Raw genomic sequence first — 25,344 nt, forward strand, 5'->3', positions numbered from 1 at the left:
CCCACGTTTGGCCCAGACCACCCAAGAAGTTACCAAAAAGTGCTGATCTTGTATGCTCCCGCTTAACCCCCCGCCACTACGTGTGCTACTCCCCGTGTCGCCTCAGGGGTATTGTGCCCACCGCGATGGCCGTGACGCGGCACGCGAGCTCTACTCACATGCGAACAACAGCCCGCCGCCACACCAATTTCCGTCCAGCGGTCCGTAACGCCGCGGCGTCGTCACCGCTCTGCGTGCGTTTCCACGCGGCCAGACGACGCTCCGGCGCGGCCGACGCAGGGCAGCTGGATGGCGGCCATCTCGCTGCGCGCTAGCGACGAGTTCGGGCCGACAGGCGTCAAAATGTTTACACGACTGCACTCTTTCCGATCGTTTAGGTTTCGGATGCTGGCAGGTTGCGAATCAAAACCGCACTCAGAATGTGCCCGAAATAAACACATTTTTCTTGGGGCGAGACGTTCGCAGTAGAAGCGAAGTTCAGTACAGAAAGATATGTGCTATTTTGACCCTAAATAGTGATATCAAGTTAAACTGAACGCTAGGGAGCCAGCATCTTTACGTCACATCTTTCTCGGTCGGCCATGAACATCACATTGCGTTATAGATTGTGTGCATTCCGCTTTGTGGACAGTCTAGGCCCTAAAATGAAATATATGTATATATATATATATATATGTATGTATACATATTTATATATATATATACATATATATATATATATATATATATATATATATGTGTGATATATATTGAATTCTCCTGCGCTCATTGAAAGACTAGTTTTAGGATCCTTATGTCGAGGGTCTCGTCCAGCTTTGGCCGCAGTATCTTAAGCTGAGTCTAAGCCCACCGAGCTCATCTTCTCCACATTAACTGGGCAAGAGTCCGAACTCGTTGCTTTTGCTGCACATGAGTCGGAATACGTATTTAAGTTCGATCGTTTTGATTCGGACGCCAAATTCATCTATTTCACACTTGTTTTTTATTTCTTTTATTATCTGTTTATCTTTATATGCATACCTTTTATCGTCTATTATATATTACTTGTATGCATTATTTTACACTATCTCTGCATATGAAACCGTGCCCACTTTTCACAACACATGATGCTGTGCATCAACACAGTCAACGTCCCTCTATTTCGTCTTCAGCATTCAGTGTCGAGCTCACAGAATTCCAGAGCTCCGTTTGCCGATGCAGCCGCAGTAGGCCCGCTGACACCTCACCCTTCAGTCGCAGGTTCTTCTCCTTGACGAACATCTCGTCGTCGCTGTCGACCATGTGATTGTTGTAGGTCTTGCTGTCCATGGAGCGGAGGCGGGAAGGCGCGTCGATAGAGATCAGCTCAAATATGTTGTTCGTCTTCTTCAGTATCTGCGGCGCCCAATTCGTGATGCGGTCACATGGTATGGCGGCCACGGCGGAGCGCTCACATGCAGTCAGCAGTGCGGCCTGAGCCAGATCCGCCCTGTGACGCGTATGACGTGGGTGATGGTGCGCCGAACAGTGCGTATTGTTCGCATCTGTGGTTGCGTGCATCCACGGTGTGGGCTATGTGGTGTGCAGACATTTATGTGAGGGATAGCTGTCTTCTCTCAGGTGATGGGTGCACTCCCCCCGCGGAATACAAAAAACTTGCGCGCGCCCGTAGCAGCGCTGAGAGTGCTCCGGAATGACGCTCATTTATCCCGGAGGGCGATATACCCCGACGAGGTCAGTGGCTGTAGACGGAAGATGGGTATTAATCGATGCGGCATAGTGGGTGTCGCTGCGCAGACGCGGGGTGGAAAACAGAACTCACCCCAGAAAACCGGAACTCGACTAGCGGCCGAACCAAGTCGAACCACTCGTCAATCTTCTTTCCTATCAGCTCCGGAAGAATGGTCATCATAGACTGGCCCAGATTCTTTACCACCAGGTTTGACCTGTTGAGAAGGTGGCCCGGGGGCGGGGCGCTGTTACTGCGCGCGCTGACAAGGATCGGGAGCGGTCGAGATAAGTACTACGCTAGCTTTTTTCCTGGTATGTCCTGAACGAAAAAAGCGGAAAGTGAAAGTGAAGTGTTTCATTTGTCCAGTAAGCACGAGGTGCGTCGTTGAAAAGAACACATTCAACATAATTCTAAATATTCACAAGTCATTGGCCGATGAGGCGTTACGTAAGAGACGGGTTGAATTTCTTCACGTGAGAAAGGGGGAGTACTAGGGGCGCGTACACTAAGGGGCGAGCGAGCGCGACCTGGGGTCGAATCTTAGTGTTCCCCAACCTCCTTCGTTTTAAATTTTGTCTTGTTTCGTGGTAACGTATAAATGCTTGGCATGCCAGGCAACCTAAAATGTTGACAAGAGCACATAAATGATGGCGAAACGCGTGTGCATAATTAAACCCACATGCCATGTTTTCGCACACTGTATCTGTTTTGACCAACAAGAAATTAATTCAGTGCCCTAAAGTTTGGATGAAGATATATTGTGGCTGTCAAATGCGAGCTGTAATTTGTCGTCTTAGCTTGCATATTCCCTGACATTACGGGCGGACTTTGCTCCCGCCCCCACCCTTTCACGGGAGGAGCTTTCAAAGCACCTCCAGCCTTCCAGGACACGCTTTCAGAGCACCTCCAGCCTTCCAGGGCACGCGCCGAATGGCAAGCTCAGCGTAGCGCGTTCGTCACGCAGGGCCAACGGTCGATAAAGTGCGTTTTGGCGGTCGGCCCTGACGTACTCGGAGCGCTGCAGTTACGTCAGCTTAAACGTTTAACCCCAAAAGAGGAGCGGGAAACCGCTTTGTTCTTAAAAACCTGCAAGGTTGCTGGAGAGAGATCTGCCAGTGGCGGACTGAGCCAGAGCGCTGCAGTTACGTCAGCTTAAACTTGTAACCCCAAAAGACGAGTGGGAAACCGTTTTGTTCTTAAAAACCTGCAAGGTTGCTGGAGAGAGATCTGCCAGTGACCAGATCTCTCTCTCTCTCTCTCTCTCTCTCTCTCTCTCTCTCTCTCTCTCTCTCTCTCTCTCTCTCTATCTCTCTCTCTCTCTCTCTCTCTCTCTCTCTCTCTCTCTCTCTCTCTCTCTCTCTCTCTCTCTCTCTCTCTCTCTCTCTCTCTCTCTCTCTCTCTCTCTCTCTCTCTCTCTCTCTCTAGGTTTGGAGAGAGATCTGCCAGTGACCAGATCTCTCTCTCTCTCTCTCTCTCTCTCTCTCTCTCTCTCTCTCTCTCTCTCTCTCTCTCTCTCTCTCTCTCTCTTCTCTCTCTCTCTCTCTCTCTCTCTCTCTCTCTCTCTCTCTCTCTCTCTCTCTCTCCCGCTCGTACTCCTGTCCGGCTCTCTCCCGGCGTCTGCCGTGCTCGGCTGGGCTGTGCCCGACAGTGACGCACGAGCCAACCGTGCCGCGCCCAGCCCAGTGCGCCGACGACGCAGGCTCCCTCCCCTGTTGATCCAGTTGGCCACCGGATGGCCACCGCGACGCTGACGGGAAAAACACCACGCGCCAGGCCAGACAGCAGTGGGATAACTAGATCGTGCTGACCCTATTTACAGTGCATTATTTTCAGGATTGCGGGCAGTTTGTTGAGCCAATGTAGGTGCCTTTTATCCTTCGAAATTCGCGCTCCTCTGGAAAAATAAGGTTGAGTTGCGTCCGCAAAACTACAAAGGTATATGGAATGCCATAATCAAGCCAGCATCGCTTTTAGGTTGCCATTGGCGCAATGCTGGCTACTGTTTGCCAGAGGCGGCGGCGCCCATTAAGTCAACAACGTATTCGCGTCAGAATTCAGTGACGAGTTCTGATTCCTCTAAAAATGTTTTCGTAAGCCAAACCACACCCGCTGGTTACGAAAATGTGGCCCGCCTGCTCTATCGTAAGCACTTTTACGTGCAGGGGGACAGGAAACAAAGTCAGCCAGTGGTAATGTCAGATGAAAGTTATCTGCAAAAAACGGCACCAAATTGAAAGCCAGACAAACATTACAGCCTACGACGACAAAAGACTTTCCAATGGCAAGTTTCAAAGTCACTTCAAGGTCGGAGGACAGGTTAGCGCCACATTCCCGCCGTCTCGAACTGGCTGTGTATAAATGGATCGTCATTTGTACACTATCCGAGAGTCTGATATCCTTTTCGTAATCAGTCTGAATTTCATAATATGAAGGCTCTCAAAATGGACCAATCAAGAAGAGCTTGCAAAGTCCTATTCAAGGCCAAAAGGGGAGGGGGAGCGCTGCTCTGTCCCTGTTTGGGACCAATCTTGGCAAATGATGTGCCATTGGAAAGCCCAGTGGACGTTCCAGCCTGGGTTATAAAACACCATCATTTGGGATGGTTGCTTCTGCTAACAAACTCAACACGCATGATTTCAAGTTAATAAGGACGGGGAAGCGATGCGCTGTGGCTTTAAGGGACCTATCTACACAAATCAGGTGTCATTAGAAGGCCTAGAGTCTATATCAGCCGGGGCAATAAGCTACTGGTACGCACCCTGGGCTGCTGCGCCTCACCAAATTCGCTGGCTTGTCGCAGGGCGAATGCAACGGGACGACGTTCTACACGCACGATGATTACAGACAGGGATTGATCGTTCGCACCCCACTCACGTGAAGGCAATGGAGAAGGGAAACAATTCGAAGACAATGCTGGCCCTGATGGGCAAGCTCTGCTCGTCCCGCACCAGCTGGAACGAGTGCGCTTCGCGGTAGGCCTGGTTGTCGAATGTCAGCTGGAACGTCACGTGGAACGAGTCCATGAAGGAGTCCTCGCGCACCAGCTCGATCTTCATATCTGTGTCGTAAAAGTGCCGCGCCACCTAGAGCAAGAGGCAGCCTGTGAGGTCGCGTGGGATGAGTCCATGAGCAGTCCTCGCGCACCAGCTCGATCTTCATATCTGCGTCGTAGATGCCGCCCCACCTAGAGCAGGAGGCAGCCTGCGATGCCACTTGCTCCGGACAGCAGAAATAACCAACGGGACTCCGTAAATTGCCAATGGCTCGCAGCAATGAATTGTGGTCGAGGACAGGCACTTGGCGGCATTCCGGATACAAATAGATCTATGTAACCTCCAAATCCAACAATTACACTGTCAGCAATGGACTGGACTCGGGAGAAACATAATATCCTTAATTTCTCGTCTGTTCAGGGTCGATTTCATCACTGTAGCGCGCTCGTGCCATGCCAGCAACCGACCGTGTCATGCCAAGGCACAGAAAAGGTGCCTCCCATCATCGAGTTTTGTACACACACAGTTGCGCGCTTGGGATATCGAGCAGCACGCGGTCTTTATTTTTAATTGTCGGTATAATTTCCCCGAGATCGACACAATCCTCCCTCGTCAGCCCGCTTCAAAGCGCTGGGGAGCTGCTGGCCACCCTCGCTGGCCGCCGCGCTGGGGAGCCGCTGGCCGCTGCGCTGGGGAGCCGCTGGCCGCCCTCGCTGGCCGCTGAGCTGGGGAGTCGCTGGCCGCCCTCGCTGGCCGCTGAGCTGGGGAGCCGCTGGCCGCTGCGCCGCTGCGCATCGCTGAGACTGGTGCGGCAGCACATGGCACAACGCTCGGCCGTAAACGGACGACCTGCCACGGGCCCGACGGACGCCGGCACGGCATCCCCCCCCCCCGGGCTGGCCTCGCCCTCCGCTGCCGCCAACCCGCCCAACCGCAGCCATGCCGTTGGCAAGATGGAGCGAGCTGGTTTATATCGGGTCAGTTCACCTCGCCCCCGGCTCCCATGCTCCAGCCTCTCGTCTGCCGCGGCTTTGCGCGCTGCAACGGGCACGTGTACTGATTGCTGGGTGTGCGGCGGCCGCCGCCGCAGGTGCTCACCTGTTTGATCTGGCCCATGGTGTAGAAGCCGTAGCCCCTGCGCTTGCTGCGGTAGTGCAGCACCATGCCCGTGGCCGTCTCGCTCTCGCAGAAGAAGGACGGCGGCCGCATGCGCGGGTAAGAGAACTTGAGGTACTCGTGCAGGTTGTCCAGGCCTGCCGTGACATGGGGACCGTCACCTGGCGCTGCCTTCGTGGGATACCATAGGCTTTAGACGTTCACCATCCAGTCACCTCGGTGGCAATTTCGGCCTATCAGGCTGATATGCTGCGGCCCTAGCAGAGCTTTTCCACACGAGTGCTGTATAAATCCAACATTTAGGCAAGCGAGCTCTTCGTTTCGTAGTGCCGAAGGGTGGCGGCGACATCCACTGTGTATGAACCCCCAACACGCGCGACACGCTTTGCTAGTAGATGGCTGTCAATGTCAGTACACACTTTCGTCGGACACAGAATAAGCACAGATGCAGACTACACACTTCTGAATCATTCAGTGATGCGGCGTTGTCGCTCGTCGTCCTCAAACGCAATTTTAAGAAAGCGTCTGAGAGCTCGGGCTACAGATTCAGATTCAGATGTGTGGTCATCAAGACGCGTAGCTATGGTAGCTTTTCACCTGACATGCCAATGGCAATAGAAAGCTGAGGACGAATGCCTGGGTCCCACTCTAACGCAGCACAAAGCGCGTACGACATGCGCACACTGTGTCTTTCAGCTGTGTCTGAACAGGATCGTGCGTTTTAAATTTCCCTTGACTGATGGCACATGCCGATCAATGTTGGAACGGTTCAGCAAAGCTCAGCAAAACTTCGATACACAGTCGGCGCCTGTCTGTTCCAGCTTGGTCTCGAGGCTGTGTTATGTGAACTGTGTTTTGGGTGCTGTTGGATGCAATTTGGGTGCTGTCACTTTGCAGCTCACGAACGACTGGCCAGCTACCACATCTAATATTTCTGCTTATCCGGCTGCAATGTAACGTCAGACCCTCTTGTGAAAACCCAGGCCAACTCAACAGGATTCTGGAGAACTCGCGCTAACGATGTCAACACCGCCCACTCGCGGTTTGGTGAAGGTCTCCACGCAGTTGCATAAGCTCGTGGCAGCTGTTGCCAGACCGGCGTCACCGTTACCTCAGCGGGAGTGAGGACGGGTGGTGAGGATTGCTATGGAGGGGAACGTAGCGGCCGGCCGGCGGCGGCGCCCTGGAAGCGGGGGCGGACTGGGTCAAGGCAGTCACGCGGCCATGCTAGTGGTGTACAGTCGCCAGCGGAAAAGTGTGGGGGATGGTCTCTGAAGGACGGAATCGACGCCTGTCAGAGGCCGTTTGTCGCACTTGCGGTCACTCGTGGCAGCCAGGAGCAAAATACGTTAGGTGGAATCGAAAGGGTTTGATTTTACGACAGCAGTGAGCGTCAGGCCCCACATTTCCAGGGATCTGTGCGGGGCAGTGTTTCACTCACCATTGAGAAAATCCCGCACGTGCCGCCCCAGGACGGAGAGCACTCGGTCGTATCCGTACTGGCCGACGAAGTTCACGAAGAAGACGCCCATGTTTTCGAAGAATTCCTGCTCTGTGACCTTCAGGACCTGCGCCAAGAATGACGTGTTCTTCAGGTGTGACTGAGTTTGGAGACACGGGTTCCGTGGCAGGAGCTGACCTGGCATTACGCTTATCTTTTATAAACAATAGTTTGTGTTGAAGACAAAATGGGAAAAAAATAAGCAAAAACAGCTTTGTTAGATTCTTAAAAAAGCATTCCTAACGATCTCTCTGTGAATTTTATCTCGTATTGTAGCTCCTTTTTAAAGGTCTGGATCATACAACAAACAAACTGCTGTGTTCATGAAGTAGAAAATTCTGGCATGTTTTCCCCTTTGATGTTAGTCAACAAGATTGCGCGTTCCAATTCTCCTTTGAACAGTGGTACATGCGGATTAATGTTGGTACGGCGCAGCATAGTGACCGCTTTGATACACGGTCTAACATCTAGCAGTCTTGCCTAGGGAACGAATCTTCTAGCAAGGAGCTATTTTTTACACATGTGGCTCTGCAAACTGTGCGCTTTAACGTGGTTTGATGGGAGACAGGGACGCGTAGCTACTGTGGTCCCATTTATGCCAGCTGTTACAACGTAAATCAAAGTTGAAAAACCTGGGTGAAATATTTCTTCAAGAAATATTGCGCATCTTTTTTTGTATATTAAACGTCGCATATGGAACCATATTCTGATGCGCATTTAATGAGAAACTAGTTAGCATACTATTAGCATAGCCTAGCGCAATCTCGTTTGCCGCACTTGCAGGCTGCAGTTTCGTGATTGATTTCGTACATTACTAAACATTTACTATGTTCGGTAAAATAATGTTATTAGCACAACAATGAGGACGGAATGACCTTAGATTTTATGTACGCGTAGCATCGATCGAACGGCCGCAGTATCTAATCCAACCCAATCGAATCCAATAGTCACGACATCCTATTGAAGGAAATGACCGCTGCTGACACGTAGCCATATATCCGCCCTGTCATCTCTTGTAGGCCAGGTCCTGCATCCCCGCACGCTGGCCAGACCGGAAATTGACTGAAGCCATCTACAGCGGCGCCAATGGCTTCCAGTCCAGAACAACGGATGGGTGTCTCACATGTCGCTGGGCTGCCATATGGCTCGTCCGCAAGGCGGCGGAGAATTCTGTGCGGGATGCTCGTGGTGTTCGAACCTAAATCTAAGAAAATTTCGGCATGATTCAGGCGCTGTTGTCACGGCTTTAACACATAATGTTCGCGCCATTATAACGCTTGTTTGGTTTCGTGCAGCAGGAGGCAGCTATATCGATAAGCTCGAGAGGTCTCACTATAAAAAGACGCACAAATTCCTGAGGGCAGTGGCCGGATCCAGGCATATTAGTAAGAGTTAGTTAACTTCCTAACATCAAATACGGGCGTAAATACGGCTCTTTCAAGTGATTCGGCGCGCACTGATCTGCAACATTTACCTGTACTCACTGATCCGTGGCATTCAGCTGCACTAACTGTAAGCCACAGCTTACACACGTCTTTTACGAAGTTTTTACCAATGTTCATCATGGCTGACTTATATACTACCCATCAACTGGACATCGATATCACATCTTGTGAAATTTCAGGTGTCCTCCAGCCATCCTCGCTGGTTGCAGTGTGCGATTCGTAAAATCCCTAGCGAGTGAGGTGTTCACGACGCTCCTATTGCCTATACCTAGTATTCATTGCGGTTGCGTGCCACGCTATGCAGCCACCTCGCGGGACATTTTATGTAAACGTACATAGTTATGGCACATGGGATAGGCAAGATGCGTCCAATGCAGCCGTATCATTTCCAGCATAGCCCACTTGGCCTTTCCTTCCTCTCACTATGCCAAGCAAATATGAACGAAGATCATTAGCTATGGACATCTACTTGAATGAATCATCTCCACGCGAGTAAGGTTCGTCCAACCCAGCCACCACATTCGCCTCATCACACGGTTCCCGGGGCTGGGAATCAGTCGCACTGTCCGCAGCTTTCAGTATTCAGTGGCGAGCCGGCCGAAGAGGATCCGCAGCCGCCGCTGCGCTTTCGAGCCGCCCCGTCAGCGCCGGCCGTCCGCGGTGGCGGCGGGTGCGAGATTGCACCAGCGTGCGGCCGCGCCGCCAGCGGTGTGGCCGGTGTCACTGGACAGGGTGGCTGGTGTCACTGGACATTGGTGGTCAGTGTCATTCGTTAGAGGTGGCCCGTGTCATCAGGCAGGAGTGGCCAGTGTCACTGGATGGAGGTGACGCAATGTCCCTGCACGCATGTATCCGGCATGATTAGGCGAAGGTGGCCGGTGCCGGTGGGCGATCATTCGTGGGACAGCTACGGCTCTTTTCAAAACAAATCCCAAAACTGCATTTCACAAGTGACTCTGCATCCGGCCACGCCTATTTCTCCTTGACCTTAGATAACCCCAGTCCAGCCTTTGCCTTGGGGACCGCGACGCCGATGTGACACGTTGGGCTTGCCAAAGTCGTCTCGGGGCTGCGCGGGAAGGGTCGACATGGCGCAAGGCGATCAAGTCGTAGAGTTCTTATGTGCCACGCCAAAAACAGCGCCCCAAAGACCTAGAGAAGACATCAATTTACCTGTAATACAAAATTAATCATTTTACGTGATACCTTCTTACAAATGAAATCGATATATCCTTTAAATAATTGTATTATCTATAAAATTATTCATGCCATGTTATAACAGTTTCGCCCATATTTGTGGTATGTTTAAATCTACCACCTTCGCATGCTGAGAACTGACCATGCCTCTTCGACGACACAGTTAGAATGGATTGGACGCGCCCGCCATTTCGCCGTTGTCAGCGGTAAAACCCTTACCTTAAATAACATTTCCGAGCGCGTGCCAAGCGGTGTTCCTCGAGGCGCCCACGCACTGCTGGGTGAGACGCTTCATCTCAAGTACACCAGCATCGTGCCAAGGTTTCCCTCGATCACAATCCACCTTTTGACGCAGCGCATTTGCAAGGCGAAAAGAGCGAGAGACGAGGCTGAAGGAGTCGCGCAATCACCGCCGATCTTTCACGCATAGGCAATTGTCATTCAATACTGTGTCGTGCACACGCGCGCAGCAAATGCCTGGCCAGAGAGAGCTTGTGTCCCGACAGGTACAAAACAAGTGTCATACGGACTTGCATCCACCGCGCCCTCAAGCAGTGTTCGCCATGGCTCTTTGTGCAGGAGCACAAAGGAACGTAGGCGGGTCAAACAAATCCCAGCCGACAACGATCACGACGTGCGAACTGCGTAGGATCAGATCAGCTGGATTGTGTGACAGTACCTAAATCCGAAACCAAAAACAGAACACCAGAACACGAACCGCCTGTTCTTTAAAAAGACGTGATGTACCCTGGTTACAAAGCTGACGAAAAACTCTGCACGACATTGTCCATCACAATTGTCAAACGAAGGATACTAATGGCAGCATCAAACTAGTACGACTGCATCCTCGCTGATCGCAGAAAATAATTCTTCACATGACTCGGCTCCACTCAAAGAAATCAATGTCATATGCAACTATAAATGCAACATAGGAGACTCCGTCCTCCTACATAATAGTGTATGTATTGACCACACTATAGCGACACTCTCCAGACGTCTGGCTATGCACCCGCAAAACGGCGGCCATGCACACACTTTGAGACCCAACATAAAACACACCTGACACGCAAAATACTCAACACACCACAAGTCATCAAGTCGCAAGTCATCTCACGCTTTACATGGAGATGGAGACTCATCGCTCTAGAAATACACACATTTGCGGATGGCATCCTCTCATTAACAAATAAATGTGTGTGGAACCCCTCATCTGTATGGAGGGTCACCATTAGGGCGGAGGGCGCAGGATCAGTGAGTGTTTTGCGTATCACGGGTGAACGTTGTTATCTGTCAGTGAGGAGTCTTTGTGGTATGTAAATGCCCAGCTCTGTATTGTGATGTATATTGAGTATGTTTGCACCACACCGGTATTACAAAAACGGATGTATTTAGGCACAAGATCCAATATGCGCAAGCACGAGAAGACTTGGATGTTACAAATATGCGATTATATCGGCTTTGTCTAAAATCGACACTTTAGAAAATGTCGAATGAAGGATGAAACGTTGAAAAATATAACTAATACCAGACCATGCAATATGTCAGTAAATATCTTCTTTATATCATCAGCTTTGGTGCCAATATAAATGAACATCGGGAACGAGCAAGGAATGCCATCAGATGTCTGGAGAAAATATCCAAGAAGATCATCAATGATGAGTCCGCTGTGATTTTGTAACAAGACATCTTTAAATGATAATTTGCCTTCTAAGTTTATATTATACATCTATGTTTACATACTTATGTATATATATATATATATATATATATATATATATATATACATATCTGTATATATGTATATACATATATATGCATGTACATATGCATATATATACATATATTGGAATATGTAGGCAGCAAATTGTCTTCTATGCAAGTACTGTTGAAGACTTTGTCGTAGGTACATTTTATAAGTTTTTTCAGTCCTTGCTTCAGTTTTCTAATTATGTCTCTCTGCTCACCACTGAGACTAAAAGTAGCTCGACGGTGTTTTACATCTATTGATTGTACTGACGTTAAGGAATGACATATTCCATTTTTAAAGTTGCACACAGCCTTCAAGTGACGAATATGTGATAACATATTACAGTTGGATATAACAATTAGGTTTTATCAAGTTCAGTTAAATTGTCAAATTGTATAGAGTCTAAATGAGCTGGCTTACATGTTTTAAGAGCATATTAATTCAAGTGGCAAACATGTGCTGAGTAGTAAGATATGCCATCTACGGAAAGCATCGATCGTCCCTTAATGAGGTGAAGGATGACTGAGGGATTTGTGTGCTTGTTCAGTTCCGGTCACGATGTTTTGATTGTGACAGCCTCCAGAACATCAAGCTTCCTCTTGTTTGATGATAATATTATGGTGGTGATGTTTTTGTGATGAGGTTGTCTCGAATGATGCCCAGGCCGTGTTCTTTTCGTGTTGGTGTTTCGGCCGCTTTTTGTCAACGCATACATGTGCCATGAGGAAAACAGTCCTTGAAAATGTATCTTTTCGTCCCGCACTTAATGTGTGATATGTCGATGACATTTTCATAGGCGTCAGTGACAAAAGCCAACTGACTGAATTTAAAAAAAAACAGAATGGAGTAAGCTTCAGCTCTCCAATTCACCTACGAACTTAGCGTCAATAACCACACTCCATTTTGAAACATAGACGTCATCGCTGACCAAGAGCGATTCGTGACGACAGTGCACAAAAAGCCAACAGATGCTGGACGACGCCTCAGTGCAAAAAACGAATGCCCAGACCGGTAAAATAGCAGTGTAGTGCGTTCCCGAAGAGCCGCTAAACCCTGCTTTGATTGGACTCCAATACACAGTGAACTGCAGCGCATCAGGCAAGTCCTAGTAAATAATGGCCACTCAAACAGTGCCATCGACCATGAGTTCAGCAGCTTTATGTCACGTTATCAGACAAAAGCTGCCGTCATCAAACATAAACCAAATCCATAACAACGTAAATTGTTCAGTGCATTCGCGAGGAACATTATTCACATAGATGAGATGAGACAGTAGCAATAGCGTGATTTCTCGGAGAAAACCAGGAGAATGGAGAAACAGATTGCTTGATGGCTCGGCAATATGCATGCATGCAACATACGTGCAACGACATGCATGCAACATACATACAACAAAAACCAAAGCCAATCAAGCTGTTTTATCAGAATCAAATGTCTCAAATTAATCAGAGAACCGAGCATATCGTCCAGAAAAATTATATCTGAAAGTGCCAAGCCAATCAACCAGGATGAGAAGATAACACTCGCCACCTACTACAAAACAGAAAGGTCACCCAGCTTATCATAAAAAAATAACATCACAGCCAGCTCTGACACCTTGAAACGAACCAACGCCGTTTACCAATTTCGTTGTGACATGAGAGATTTCAGGCTCCTAAAGCAATCAAACTACGTTGGCGTCACTATCGCCACACTTCCAAGGCGGTGCACTTGACTGACGGTACTCCAAAAGAGCACGCGCGAAAAGCACACGGCCGGGATATCGACCGAGACGACCTCACCAGAAACACCATCGTCATAACATTATCATCAAACGGGAGGAAGCTTGATGTTCTCGAGGTCGTCACGATCAAGGCGTCGTCACCGGAACTGAGCAAGCAAACAAATCCCTCGGCCACCCTTCCCCTCATTTAGGGACGATTGATACCATCCGTAGATGGTATGTCTTACTATTCAGCACGAGTTTTGCCACTTCAGTTATTATGCTCCTAAAAAAGGTAAACCACCTAATTTAGACTCCATACAATTTGGCGATTAAACTGAACTTGATGAAACCTGATGTTGTACCCAACTGTAATATGTCATCATATATTCGTCACTTGTATGTTGTGTGTGTAACTTTGAAGGTGCAATTTGTCATTCCGAAAAGCTAGTACAATCAATAGATGTCAAAGATCGGCGAGCAACAAACTTACAAAATGGACCTACGCCAAGGCCTTCAGCATCACCCGCGTATATATATATATATATATATATATATATATATATATATATATATATATATATGTGTGTGTGTGTGTGTGTGTGTGTGTGTGTGTGTGTGTGTGTGTGTGTGTGCATGTATCTCTTCTTGATATTGTAGCGTTGGTTTGTTATCTACCGTTGAGCTAATATTGGCACCTTGCTTTACATCTCTCTAGTGGGTAACTCATGTGACGCACTCGACCGGCGCTCTTGCTCATCCTTTCCGATGCACAAATAAATAAGATAAAGCTGAATCAAAAAGCTTACTAAAGGTAAATGCCTGTCAAAAACGGACGAGTCCAGCGGACCGCTTGTCTGCACGTGCACGTCACCGTACGACGATGGGTGACGAGATGTGGCTGCAGCTGGGAAAGTCTGTATAAACGCGGGAACTATAGTGCAAGGGGATGGGACTGTGGGTCTCAAGCTCCTCCTCTAACATTTGGAATAATTCGCTACTAATGTATATAATAATTCGCTACTTATGGGAAGGGGGGGGGAGATGCATAGAAAGAAGGGACTCAAAGCTCTTCTAGACCCTCCCCCTCTCCGCTTCGAATCCCAGACAATTCCTGGCTGTTTGCCTGTTTCGCACTTGTCACACTATAACACCACCTGCGCGCCTAAGCAAAGCCAGTGGGCTAAAAACACGCTTTGTATGACGAAGTGCGCTATCTCTCGGGTACATGCGCAATGGTTTGCAAATACCATTACTCGGTGGGCCGTCATTCAATTTGGGTAAGACGCAGCGCGACATGATGCAGACAGACGGAACGACGAAGGAAACGAAATGTTGGTTAATCGTTTTGCGCCGATCAATTGAACTTTTTTGTCCAGAAAAGCTTAACTCTCACGTCGCCCTGGGTCAAAGTTTTCAGGCACAATTCGCCGTGAACCTTCTGACCTGCGAAGCATGGCAGATGGTCTCGGCAGCTCGATTGGTGACTCGCCGGACCTGCATCGAAAGGTCGTGCGTTCGAAGCTGGGGTGTTTTAGAATGGTTGTACCAGTTCCCCATGAAATATGCTGGAATTTTTGCTAAAAGCTATCACACGCTGCCAGTGTGATGCAGTGTACAATTCCTTGAGGCTATTTTCAAATATTAGAAGCATGACATCCACTCAAATTTCAAATATATTCACCATTGTAGGACCTGCGCCACGCTACGCTCATTTGCCGGCGCCGTCGCTTAGTATAAATTAAAAATTTACTCAACGTTACACTTGTATCGTATTGGTCACACCTATGCTTCTCACCAGTACCTTTTAAGTGGAGAAGAGCGTTCGTTCCGAGCACGCCACGGGGAGCCTATGGCAATGATCCATATGCTGGTCGTTTACACCAAGGCTACAGCATAGAACGTCTGCGCGTTATCTGTCCGGCTATTGCTCCCGTGTCGTACGCTGAGGCTCCCATAATATGTTTAACGTGTTTTTTTTCTCACAGCCATTAGTTTGGAAGTCCTTTACTAGTCTGTTGGCCAGCGAGGGCACTCCGCTGTCGTTCCATGATTTTTGATGCTATTTAATTTGCACTACGTAAAGTCGCATCATTAAAACACTAGTCATTTGCCCCGAGTAACCAAACAGTTGTGGCGCCCTCGACCAAATCAACAACTTATCTAGTGTATAGGATTCATATCATAGTTTTATAATGCAATTTATGTACTGGACTACCGTCGGCTTCACCGTGGCTAGGTACATGACGTTGCATTCCTTGCAGCCAATGCGTGGATCTCTGGTCTGGCGCGCGCGACTCCTCACTGCGGGTACCACCTGATGTCTTAGTGACACACTCTGCGACCTTTCCGCGCTGAGACAGCCCGACTGGGGCGCTATTCGTTTAGCTGGTGCCATGAGGCTTGGCTGATTGGCGAGGGTTCGCTGAGCGAGCCCTGAACGTTGGCACACGCTCTGAGTGCCCCAACCAACCTCGCACGCCATTCTGCGTCGCGGTATTTGCATGTGATGGAGACGATAGAGCATGTTGGTATTCGTCTCCGTGTGGCCCAGCGCCGCCGGTTTCTGACATATTGCCGAGCAATAACCAGCTGCTGCTCTACCGCACACGCCGCTACGGATGTTGATGCGATGCCAACTGCACGCGACACATCTGGCGCATGTTTTTGTCCCTTTACACGGTAGGGCGCTGCGTCGCGACACCTGTGCTGCACAGACGTGAGTGTCCACAGCTCTGTCGTCTGCAGGCGACCTGGTTTGCGGCGGTGCTTTCAAGACCCCATCAGTGCGGCTGACAGCACGCTGCGCATGCTGACCACTATCAAATGGCTTGCCAAAGTTGCGTTTTTGCGTTGGCTGCCGCATAAAAAGACAGCTTGGAAATGGGAATGTCAACGACACTCAGTTCCAAGAAAAGACGCTGGTCAGAAGTCCATCCTGGTGACCATCCTACGTGTGCCATTGAGTGCCGGTACAGATGGCAATTCCCCTGGCCTGCGGGGCACGAGGATGGGATGTGAGTCTTCCCAACTGGTCGGATGCGACGTTACGTCTGTGGCGTGACACGCAAACACTTCAGAAGCCTTAGTGCCCTGATAACTTCTGGGTAATGGTTGAGCCCCTTGTGAAGGCCGCCGCTTCATGCAGCGCACGTGTGTGCCACCTATGCTACACTTCAACGTCAAGCACTACCGTCCCTTTCTGTTATTCAGAAGGAGTCACATGTGGACCACCACGATCACTACATGTGGACCACTACGACTACTATACGTGGACCACCACGAGCAAACTATAGCCGATGGCGTGGATCCGTATGCGCTAGTGCCGATGGCGTAGATCCGTATGCACCAGTGCCGATGGTGTGGATCCGCATGCGCCAGTGCCGGCGGATGTTTATGATCTTGATCGAGACGCAGCCGATGGTGAGGGATCCTCATCGGATTGACGCTAAAGACACCTGAGACAGCTGATGGGAGTGGATATACTCGGGATACATCCGACAGCGCTGAGTGGATCTCCGAAGCTAGGCACCCGATCGCCGTTTGGTCCCCGCGAGAGAGAAAAGTGAGAGAAAAAGAAAAAAATTCCTGCGCTCGAAACGCAGCCGTTTTTAGTGCATCCAACGGTTGATGTGCATCTGATAGCAGCGGACACCCGTAAGCGCGCAGCCAACGTGAGTTGAATCCCCACCACTGATTTGATTCGATCCCCATAGCAGACGACGGCGTGTGATGCCCACTGGCGGACGACTAAGCTGGATCTCCCCCTCGGGCGGGTTACGGCCGGTGGTGGGCCCTCGCCGTGCATGCGCGACCACCTGATGGCAAAAAATGACCGTGCTCGCGACGCAGCCGACAGAAATCGATCTCCGAGAGCAGAGCGCAGCCAACGTTGGTGTGTGCCCGTGAGCGGGGTGCAGCCGATGGTCCACATCAGCAGGACGCAAACCACGGCAGTGGATCTCAGCGGGCCACAGAGTCTCGCACTATCCTGGCGGCAGTCGTGGGGGTCATGGGGCGCGAGACGGCGCGGCAGTCCACAGTCACTGGACACGACCGGGAAATATATGGGCAATTAACGTCGCGGCCACGTTCGGCTTCGCCTTGATGTATGACAAGCTGATTAATCTAAACTGGCGGCAAAGGCCTACCGACCTGGCTGGGAGTGCTTGGTGACGTCGCATTGTCGTATGTCATCAGACGTGTCGCATTGTGTGCCAGAGGTCAAAAAAGCTTACGCCTGTCTCCCCCAAAATGCAATTGATCTGACCTGTCTTCTTCACATTCGCTTTGATTCGCCGTTTTTCATAACGCGAATTGATTGTGGGTTATTAAATAACCCAATGACTATAAATAAAGAATGTTTTTCATAATGTTTTACAAATTTTGAACGCTGTCATGAACTCCTCTACGACCTTCAGTGAACTGAATATATGTGAATATAGAACGCCTGGGTCAGTGCGTACAGTGAGCTCAGAGTACGCTGCCGTCCGCCAGTATGCCGGTATTTCTGGCACATCTCGAAGTATGATCTTCTGCATTCCTGGGTGGTTCCGCACTGCCTGGGTATGTTCACCTGCCAGTCTGACAGATTAGATTGTTGTTCATGGTATGAGTGGTGTGATACCATATGTATGCCTCCACTGACATCGTATCTCCTTCGACTAACATCACCTATCCTGGATGTGTCCACGTTTCAAAGATGGGGTCGGACAAACGTAGGTTGGAGTGGTCGATCTGGGGACAACCTGCGGGTGATGGTCAGACCTGGGGAAAACATGATTTGAAAGTGGCATTGTAACCGGGACACGGGCCCAGATGATTGGCAAGCGTATCCCAAATAGCCAATCCAGATTTTGACGGCGACGACAGCGGCCAGTATTCTGGAAACATTTGTGAACGGAATTGCTTCTAAAAGTGATTATCGATACCACTGCAATCCTATCCGTTTGACTCTAGATCGAGACCCGCGTGTTTCGCGTGGTACGTTGCAACTGTCGATTTCTGCGAGACGAAATTAAGAGTGGATCCGGAGGGAAAGGGGCAACTGGGTCATGCTTACCCAAGATGGTCAAAGTCTTGCTAGAAATGATGTCCCTAGAGTCTAGGTTTTGAATGAATCAGAGTAGCTTTTACCATTTTACCAAGTGGAGTTCGTTTTGGAGCACCCATATGAAAGGAAGCGAAATCCGTTGCGTTCCCAAAAATTAGAACGGCATTTAACCTTTTCCTCACCAGCTGGCGTTGGTTCTCTAAGACGGCGTTTCGCATATGCTCTCGGGTGGAATACTGCAGCCTTCACATCTACGATAATGTGGTCGCTAACACTACTTAATCCAGGGATGTAGTTTCCTATTGAGTTGGGAAAAGCGCTGCAGCCCCCAACTTTGAGAAGAAAGCACGGACTTCTTCTCAAAGCACATAGTAGCCCCGAGCGCACGTGCCCCTTCTTACCAAATTTGGGTTTGGGTTTTGGCAAAAAATGGGTTTATGGCATGCATTGATATGCACGTGACTAGGTGCTGATAATTACAGATTCCAGGAAAGCACGTAAGAGCCTGAGCCTTTTCTGAACTTGTGACTCACAACCATTACATCCATGTCAAACCAATTCGGTGCCGTGTAATCGCAATGAAGAGCGTAATTCGCTTACTAAGGGCCCTCCAATAGTCGTCATGAAAACGATCCGACCTCTCCACCAGGCAGCGGGGTAATGTCCTTAACAATGCAATGACAGTGACCTATGCCTACATCGCCTGGAGTCCGTGGCAAACCAGGTGTCGCCGAGAAGGATGCAGGTCACTGAGGATGCAAACCACATGTGTTCAAAGGCAATGCCATGGCATCTTTAGAAGGTGTCTTAACGGCTTAAGCGAGTCACCGACCTAAATGTCACCGACAGGTGCGATACCCAGCTACAGGTGACAGGTAAGTGTGTGCAGGTGACGGGTAAGTAAAGGTGACAGGCAAGTGTCACCTGTAGCTGGTGACACATGAGTATGCCCAGCTACCTCGGGGGAGACCGCTGAGGAAGAGATGCCTCTCAGTTTTTTTTTCCAAAATGGCCCTTGCCCCTTCAATTTTCCCCATTGAACTCACGTTTTTCAGGTTTTTATATTCATAATGCCGTTTTCAGGTCAAGTTACCCCAAAATGTATGGGCGCTGCATGACCTACAGCAGTCGATGCGCCGTAAAACCCCAAATCATCATCATCACCACACCCAAAAATTTGATCCCATTCGCAGGTTGTTTAGAGTTTGACCCATCTGTTTCAGGTTTGCCCAACCCCATCTCCGGAGCATGGTCAAATCCAGGATAGGTGATGTTAGCATAAAGATATAAGTTTCAATGGAGGCACACGTGTCACTTCACACCACACAAGGTCATCAGAAGCAATCTGTTCGGTCAGACTATCAGGTGAACATAACCAGGCGGTCCAAAATCACCCAGGAATGCAAAATACCACACTTCGAGATGTGCCAGCAATACCGGCATACTGGCGGACAGCAGCGTACTCTGAGCTCATTATACCAACAGACCCAGACGTTCTATCACACATATTCAGTTCATGGAGGCTCGTAAGGGAATACACAACAGCGTCAAAATCAATAGAACTTTCAAAATATTTCCTATTTGACATTTTGACTTTTAGGAGCCATAACTCAGTAACCGTTTGATATATCGACTTTGTACGCACGCTCGCAGTATGCGTTTGCATATTTCGTTTGCATATACATACATATATATATATATATATATATATATATATATATATATATTACCTGGAAGTGATCAGTCAAACTCATGTCACACCTAAACACATCAATAACTTTTTTATGGACATATTTAGGGTTCCAGAATTCCCAAAGCATTCCCCGAGGCTGGACACCACCGATATCCTTTGATTGCGCTCTTCGACAACCATCATCGCGCTCACGGGTCTTCTAGATATCGCGCTCACTATCTCGAAACACGAGTAAAAGCAACAATGGCTGCGGTAACTGCCAACAAGCTGGCAGCATCTCTGAAAATGCCTCGCTGGGGTATTTACCCAGACAAACTGCTTTTTCCATCGTTCAAACATTCGGTTTGACCAGTTGAAATGTGCGACTGGCTTTGCTTAATGCCTAATGACGCACTTCGAGGCACACCGCGCCACTCTGGCAAGAACGAATGCATGTACAGGGATAATAATGGCGTCATTGGTGTTGAAATAGCCATTACTGAAATATGCCGTTTGCTGTCGCTAAGAAAGATTTTTAAAGTGAACTGATTGAGTAAAATTACTATCTTTACTGCTCATTTAAACGAGGCTGATGGATCACCTCAAGTCGACGGTTACATGACGTCATAAAACGTTCATTTATATGTATATATGTACTGCTTTATTCTCACTGTCATCAGAATAGCATGTCGGTGCTGCGTAAAACAGATCACATCACCAAAAACTTGCGTGGGTTTAACTTATAACTAACAACCCATTATCTATCTGGGAGGTAACGGTTTCCAAAATTACACTCGGCAGCTAGTAGCGCAAAAATTTCCAAGCCTTTCTACAATCTTTGCAATCAAGCAATTTTCAGCACGAATGAATGGCGTCAACGGGGCCAGGGGTCCATCGCCCGCTGGAGACGGCTGTATGTGTGAACCGGAGCGGCGGCGGACGCCTGGCCCATCTCAGCCTGCAGACCGGACGCGTGGGCGGTGTGCCGTGGGTTCTCTGACGGCGATGACTGTCGCCTTTTAGGAGAGGCGCTCAGCTTTAATAGTTCTGCTTTTGCACCAATCCACCCATCCCATTCTGTACTGATTCATGCACATGATCGAAAAAGCAGCAAACATGTGGTAAGTTTTCGTCTGCAGTGGGCCGTCAGTTTTTTACGCTCAGAAGGCAGCGCAGTGAGTACAAAGAGCTTATGGAAAACTGAACTGAAATGTTTCTCGAAAAAAAAATTGGAAGAGGGTGGAGAGTGCTCACGAAGCATCCATAAACCGTCTCCCCACACAGCAGTGCCAAGTAAGGTCTAGGCCACAAAAAAATATTTCCTCTTTCAGTGGTGTAATGCTCATGACTGACATTCAGTTGCGCAGCCAGAGCCTTGGCAGGGGAGGGGGGGGGGGGGACAGCGCCGTCTAAGGGCATCTCGATTTTATAAGGCCTTACCCCCCAAAAAAATCACTAGATTTAGCTCACTTGATTTCAAGGATGCGACTTTTTCGTGTCATTTCCATTTTCGTTTTCTTTAACTGGAAGAGAAGCCAGTAGAGTCTCCGGAAAATGCAATTCTGCTTTTATTTTGAAGACATTGTTATGGAGGAAGCGGGCGTTAAATGATTGCGTGAAATAAACCACCAGTGCAATTCATTTGGCAATGGTGGAGTGGATTTTTTTCTAAATCGGTAGCACTTATGCCTTTGTCGGATTTTTTTTGGATTTTACAGGTATACTGAGGACCACGTGAACGTTGACTGTAGATCGGAATGCGGCCTACATTCACGCGGCCAGCCCGTGCTCGCTGGAGAATGTTCAGCCTTAGGCCAGAATTTATATGCATAAAAGTCATGCCACATAGCATTGAACATGCGCGCTCTGAGTCTAAGAAACAATAATCCGACGTCCGATGTTGCTGTTTCCAAAGGTCCCACGTCTGACACTCGGCGTTGGGCGGTGGGCGGACGAAAATGATGACGCATCTGAAAGAATCGCCTTTGAACCATTTGGGGCAACAATTGGTACGCTTAAAAGGCAATCCTGGCGTATTTGTCACCTGTGTAATGTCTAGATTGATGAAGGAAACGGATCAACATCTACAGCACCGTAAACTGGTGCCAGAATCTAGCATAGATACTGAAATAATGAGGGAAATCCTCTATCCTCTATTTTTCGTGTTGCTGTAGCTTTTAATCTGTTCAAAGGCGTCATAAACTATGCAGATGAGAAATACGCCCTAGTCTGACCTTCCAACGGTACGAATCGATTCTGAGAGACTTCTGGGAACATTATTTCACGACGGTCGTTCCGCGCGCCAGACGCCCGCCGGGTAGTGGCGTGTGGTGGTCCGGGCAATGCAACTCTGGCCATAACTGTTTTTGCTCCTAAGATTGCTAGTGCGCGGGCTCAGCGCTGCTTACGCCGTTTGAGTCACAAGTCAATTCGGCAACAGGACGTTCATGGGCGGGCCCCTTCTTCATTTTTGACTTAATTTCGATCCACTCTGTTATAGACTAATGAGACCACTTCACTTTTTCCGGAAAAGGGTCCCCATGGGTAGAACACTGGGAGCACTTTATCATTCCTGGCCAAGAGATGAACGGCCAGTCTGTCCAAGCGTGGAGTGCCCACTGGCTGCCATCCTGGCGGCACGGCGGCATCATACGTTGGTCCCCTCCTTGACGCGGAAGGCCCTCTGTCCAGGGCGGTTGGCCCTAGATCAGTATACGGGGCCTCCTTGACGCGGAAGGCCCTCTGTCCAGGGCGGTTGGCCCTAGACCAGTATATGGGGCCTCCTTGACGCGGAAGGCCCTCTGTCCAGGGCGGTTGGCCCTAGATCAGTATACGGGGCCTCCCTGACGCGGAAGGCCCTCTGTCCAGGGCAGTTGGCCCTAGATCAGTATATGGGGCCTCCTTGACGCGGAAGGCCCTCTGTCCAGGGCGGTTGGCCCTAGATCAGTATATGGGGCCCTCATTGACACGACAAGATTCATTATCTCTGCAGGTGGTCCAAGAATTGACACAGAGACTTCAGTTCGGCTGAACGGGCCATTAGCTGAGATGGGATGGAGGCCCCTCTTCCCTACTGGAGGCCATGACTGACGAAGGGTCCTTCCATTATCCCATTGGGGACCTAGTTTCCTCGACGTCGTACGGACCAAGGCCAAGCCGACGCTACTCTGGCGCGTGACCTTTCCCGCGGGGTCTTCATTACCATGACTCGAAGAAAACAAGATGCTGGCTGGTACCCAAACGTTCCGTTATTGCCAATCAAAAATAATAAGTGACATTTGCACCAGACGTTTGTTATATTTGGGCCATATTGCTTGCCGCCAGTGCAGTTTATGCTTGCCAAGATTGATGTTCGTGTTTGTTATTTCCCCAGGCTAAGTTTGGCATTGTGCCAAACGAAACGAACGACTTCCGCTGTTTGGTGACATTTGGACAGTTTGAGTAATTCAGTCACGAGAACAATGAGGGCTTATTTCACTTCGCGCGGCTTATTTCTGCAGCTGTTTATTTTTGTGGCTGTTTACCCAACCAGCCACAAATGTGTGTTTTGCCAGGTTTGCCAGGTTTGCCAGGTAGCTTTGCAAAAACGTGTTGAACACATATTGTACATTATGCATGCCACACAACGTAAATGGGCTCATCATGAATACTTTGAAAAGATTATTAACAAAAACGCCTTGCTTAAAGCGTGTATATGAATGAAGCAAAAATGATAGGGGATTTCTGGTCCAAGATGTGGTGTCTTCTCAGGCCCTACGGACTAACTTTTCATCGCTACATGATAGATCTATTGACACAGTCTGCTTGATTACGTGTCAAAACCTACTGAACGCTTCAAACTGTTTTCCGGAACATCGAGTCGGCTAAATTTTCCGAGTATGGATCCGACACCCCAACGTTGCCGGTGAGGATGGTGACGACAGGCGCTGACGTGCGCTCATCACTTACTCAAAATGCAACCTACACTTACAGGAATTTGTACTCGGATCGAAGACTTAGACACCTAATAGTTAAAGTTCTGCTGCCAGCGTAGGGAAACTTCTCACAGTATCCGTCCGTGACATTGTGTAAACTCTGCCGGCGTAAGATGGCGCGCACCTGGCAACACTGGGGATTTGATTCGTAAGCCACCATAAGCCGGTCATCAGCCTCCATCGCGGAAGCGTATCAGTGAAAGCAATAAGGGCTAGCACGTTGCAAAGGAAATCTTACGATTATGGGTTGCTGAATTGCTTCGAGCAGCGCAGATTGCCTTGCTATGGCGTATTTTACTCCGGGTGAAGATTAGAAACGTTCGTGCCGAAAATATGCCGTGGTAAATATGATCTTACGCTGTTTACCACACCAACCAATTCTTGGCACCATTGAGTGTCTTGTTACACCTGTTACAATCGTGACGTAACCAACAATGGTGACGTAACCAGCAATTGTGACGTAACATGATATAAGCCGCTTTGCCGGAGATGAGAGCAGCATCATTCCACGCCAGCTTCTCCGACACGTCATTGCCAGGACGGGACCCTTAGTGACTCACCTTGCAGGCGACCTTGGCCAGCCGGGGCAGCAGACCTTCCGGGTACACCTGGTGGGTGGAGAAGGACGGCATGTCCACCATGGCCTCGCGCCGGATCGCCTCCCACTGGTCCTCGCCGTAGCCGACCTTGATGAACTCGGCTAGATTCTCCAGCAACAGGCCATACATGGTGGCGCCGGGTGCCGGGCTGGAGCCGGACAGGATCCGGGCGGGATTCGCGTAGGACTCGCGCAGGAGCCGGGCAGGAGTCGGGCAGTAGCCGGGTAGGAGCCGGACAAGAGCCGGACAGGAGGCAGGCGGGCGCCGAACAGAAGATGGGTAGAAAGCGGGCGGAAAGCGATAATAACCTGACAGAACCGAACTGGAGCTGGACGGGAGCCGTCGTTATAAGTAGAACGCCGGACGCCTTCCGCTTCCGCTCGCTAGCAGCGCCGGAACGGTGTGATGAGCGGAGACGTGATGACCTTCGTGAGATGGCGGCCCACTCGGAGTGAACAAAGTGTCTCGGTGGCCAGCGGTGGGGTTTCTTGCTTTCAAACTTCAGACGAGGCTGGCGGGAATGAGACACTGCGGTTGTTGAAGCTGCTGTTTTCGCAGTTGGGTCTATCGCTGAATCATATTCCTGAAAGTGAGCTCAACGTTACCTTTCAAATGTGTTACACATGTGACAAGG

At 49.4% G+C, this 25,344-nt stretch overlaps 1 protein-coding gene across 1 annotated transcript in view; it reads right to left on the bottom strand.

Moving 5' to 3' along the window:
- The window catches only part of LOC119092464 (soluble guanylate cyclase 88E-like), a 35,260-nt gene extending 10,421 nt beyond the window's left edge, over positions 1-24,839 (bottom strand). Inside the window, exons 1-6 of the mRNA XM_037215426.1 lie at positions 24,672-24,839; positions 7,262-7,388; positions 5,803-5,957; positions 4,586-4,794; positions 1,802-1,925; positions 1,227-1,374 (exon numbers count right to left, since the gene is read on the bottom strand). Coding sequence (XP_037071321.1) covers positions 1,227-1,374; positions 1,802-1,925; positions 4,586-4,794; positions 5,803-5,957; positions 7,262-7,388; positions 24,672-24,839 — 931 coding nt within the window. The remainder of the gene's footprint in view (positions 1-1,226; positions 1,375-1,801; positions 1,926-4,585; positions 4,795-5,802; positions 5,958-7,261; positions 7,389-24,671) is intronic.
- Between the last annotated feature and the right edge of the window lie 505 nt (positions 24,840-25,344).

The sequence above is a fragment of the Pollicipes pollicipes genome, unplaced genomic scaffold (genome assembly GCF_011947565.3).
Source record: "Pollicipes pollicipes isolate AB1234 unplaced genomic scaffold, Ppol_2.1 Scaffold_3447;HRSCAF=4054_pilon_pilon_pilon, whole genome shotgun sequence".
In the NCBI taxonomy this organism is placed as follows: domain Eukaryota; kingdom Metazoa; phylum Arthropoda; class Thecostraca; order Pollicipedomorpha; family Pollicipedidae; genus Pollicipes; species Pollicipes pollicipes.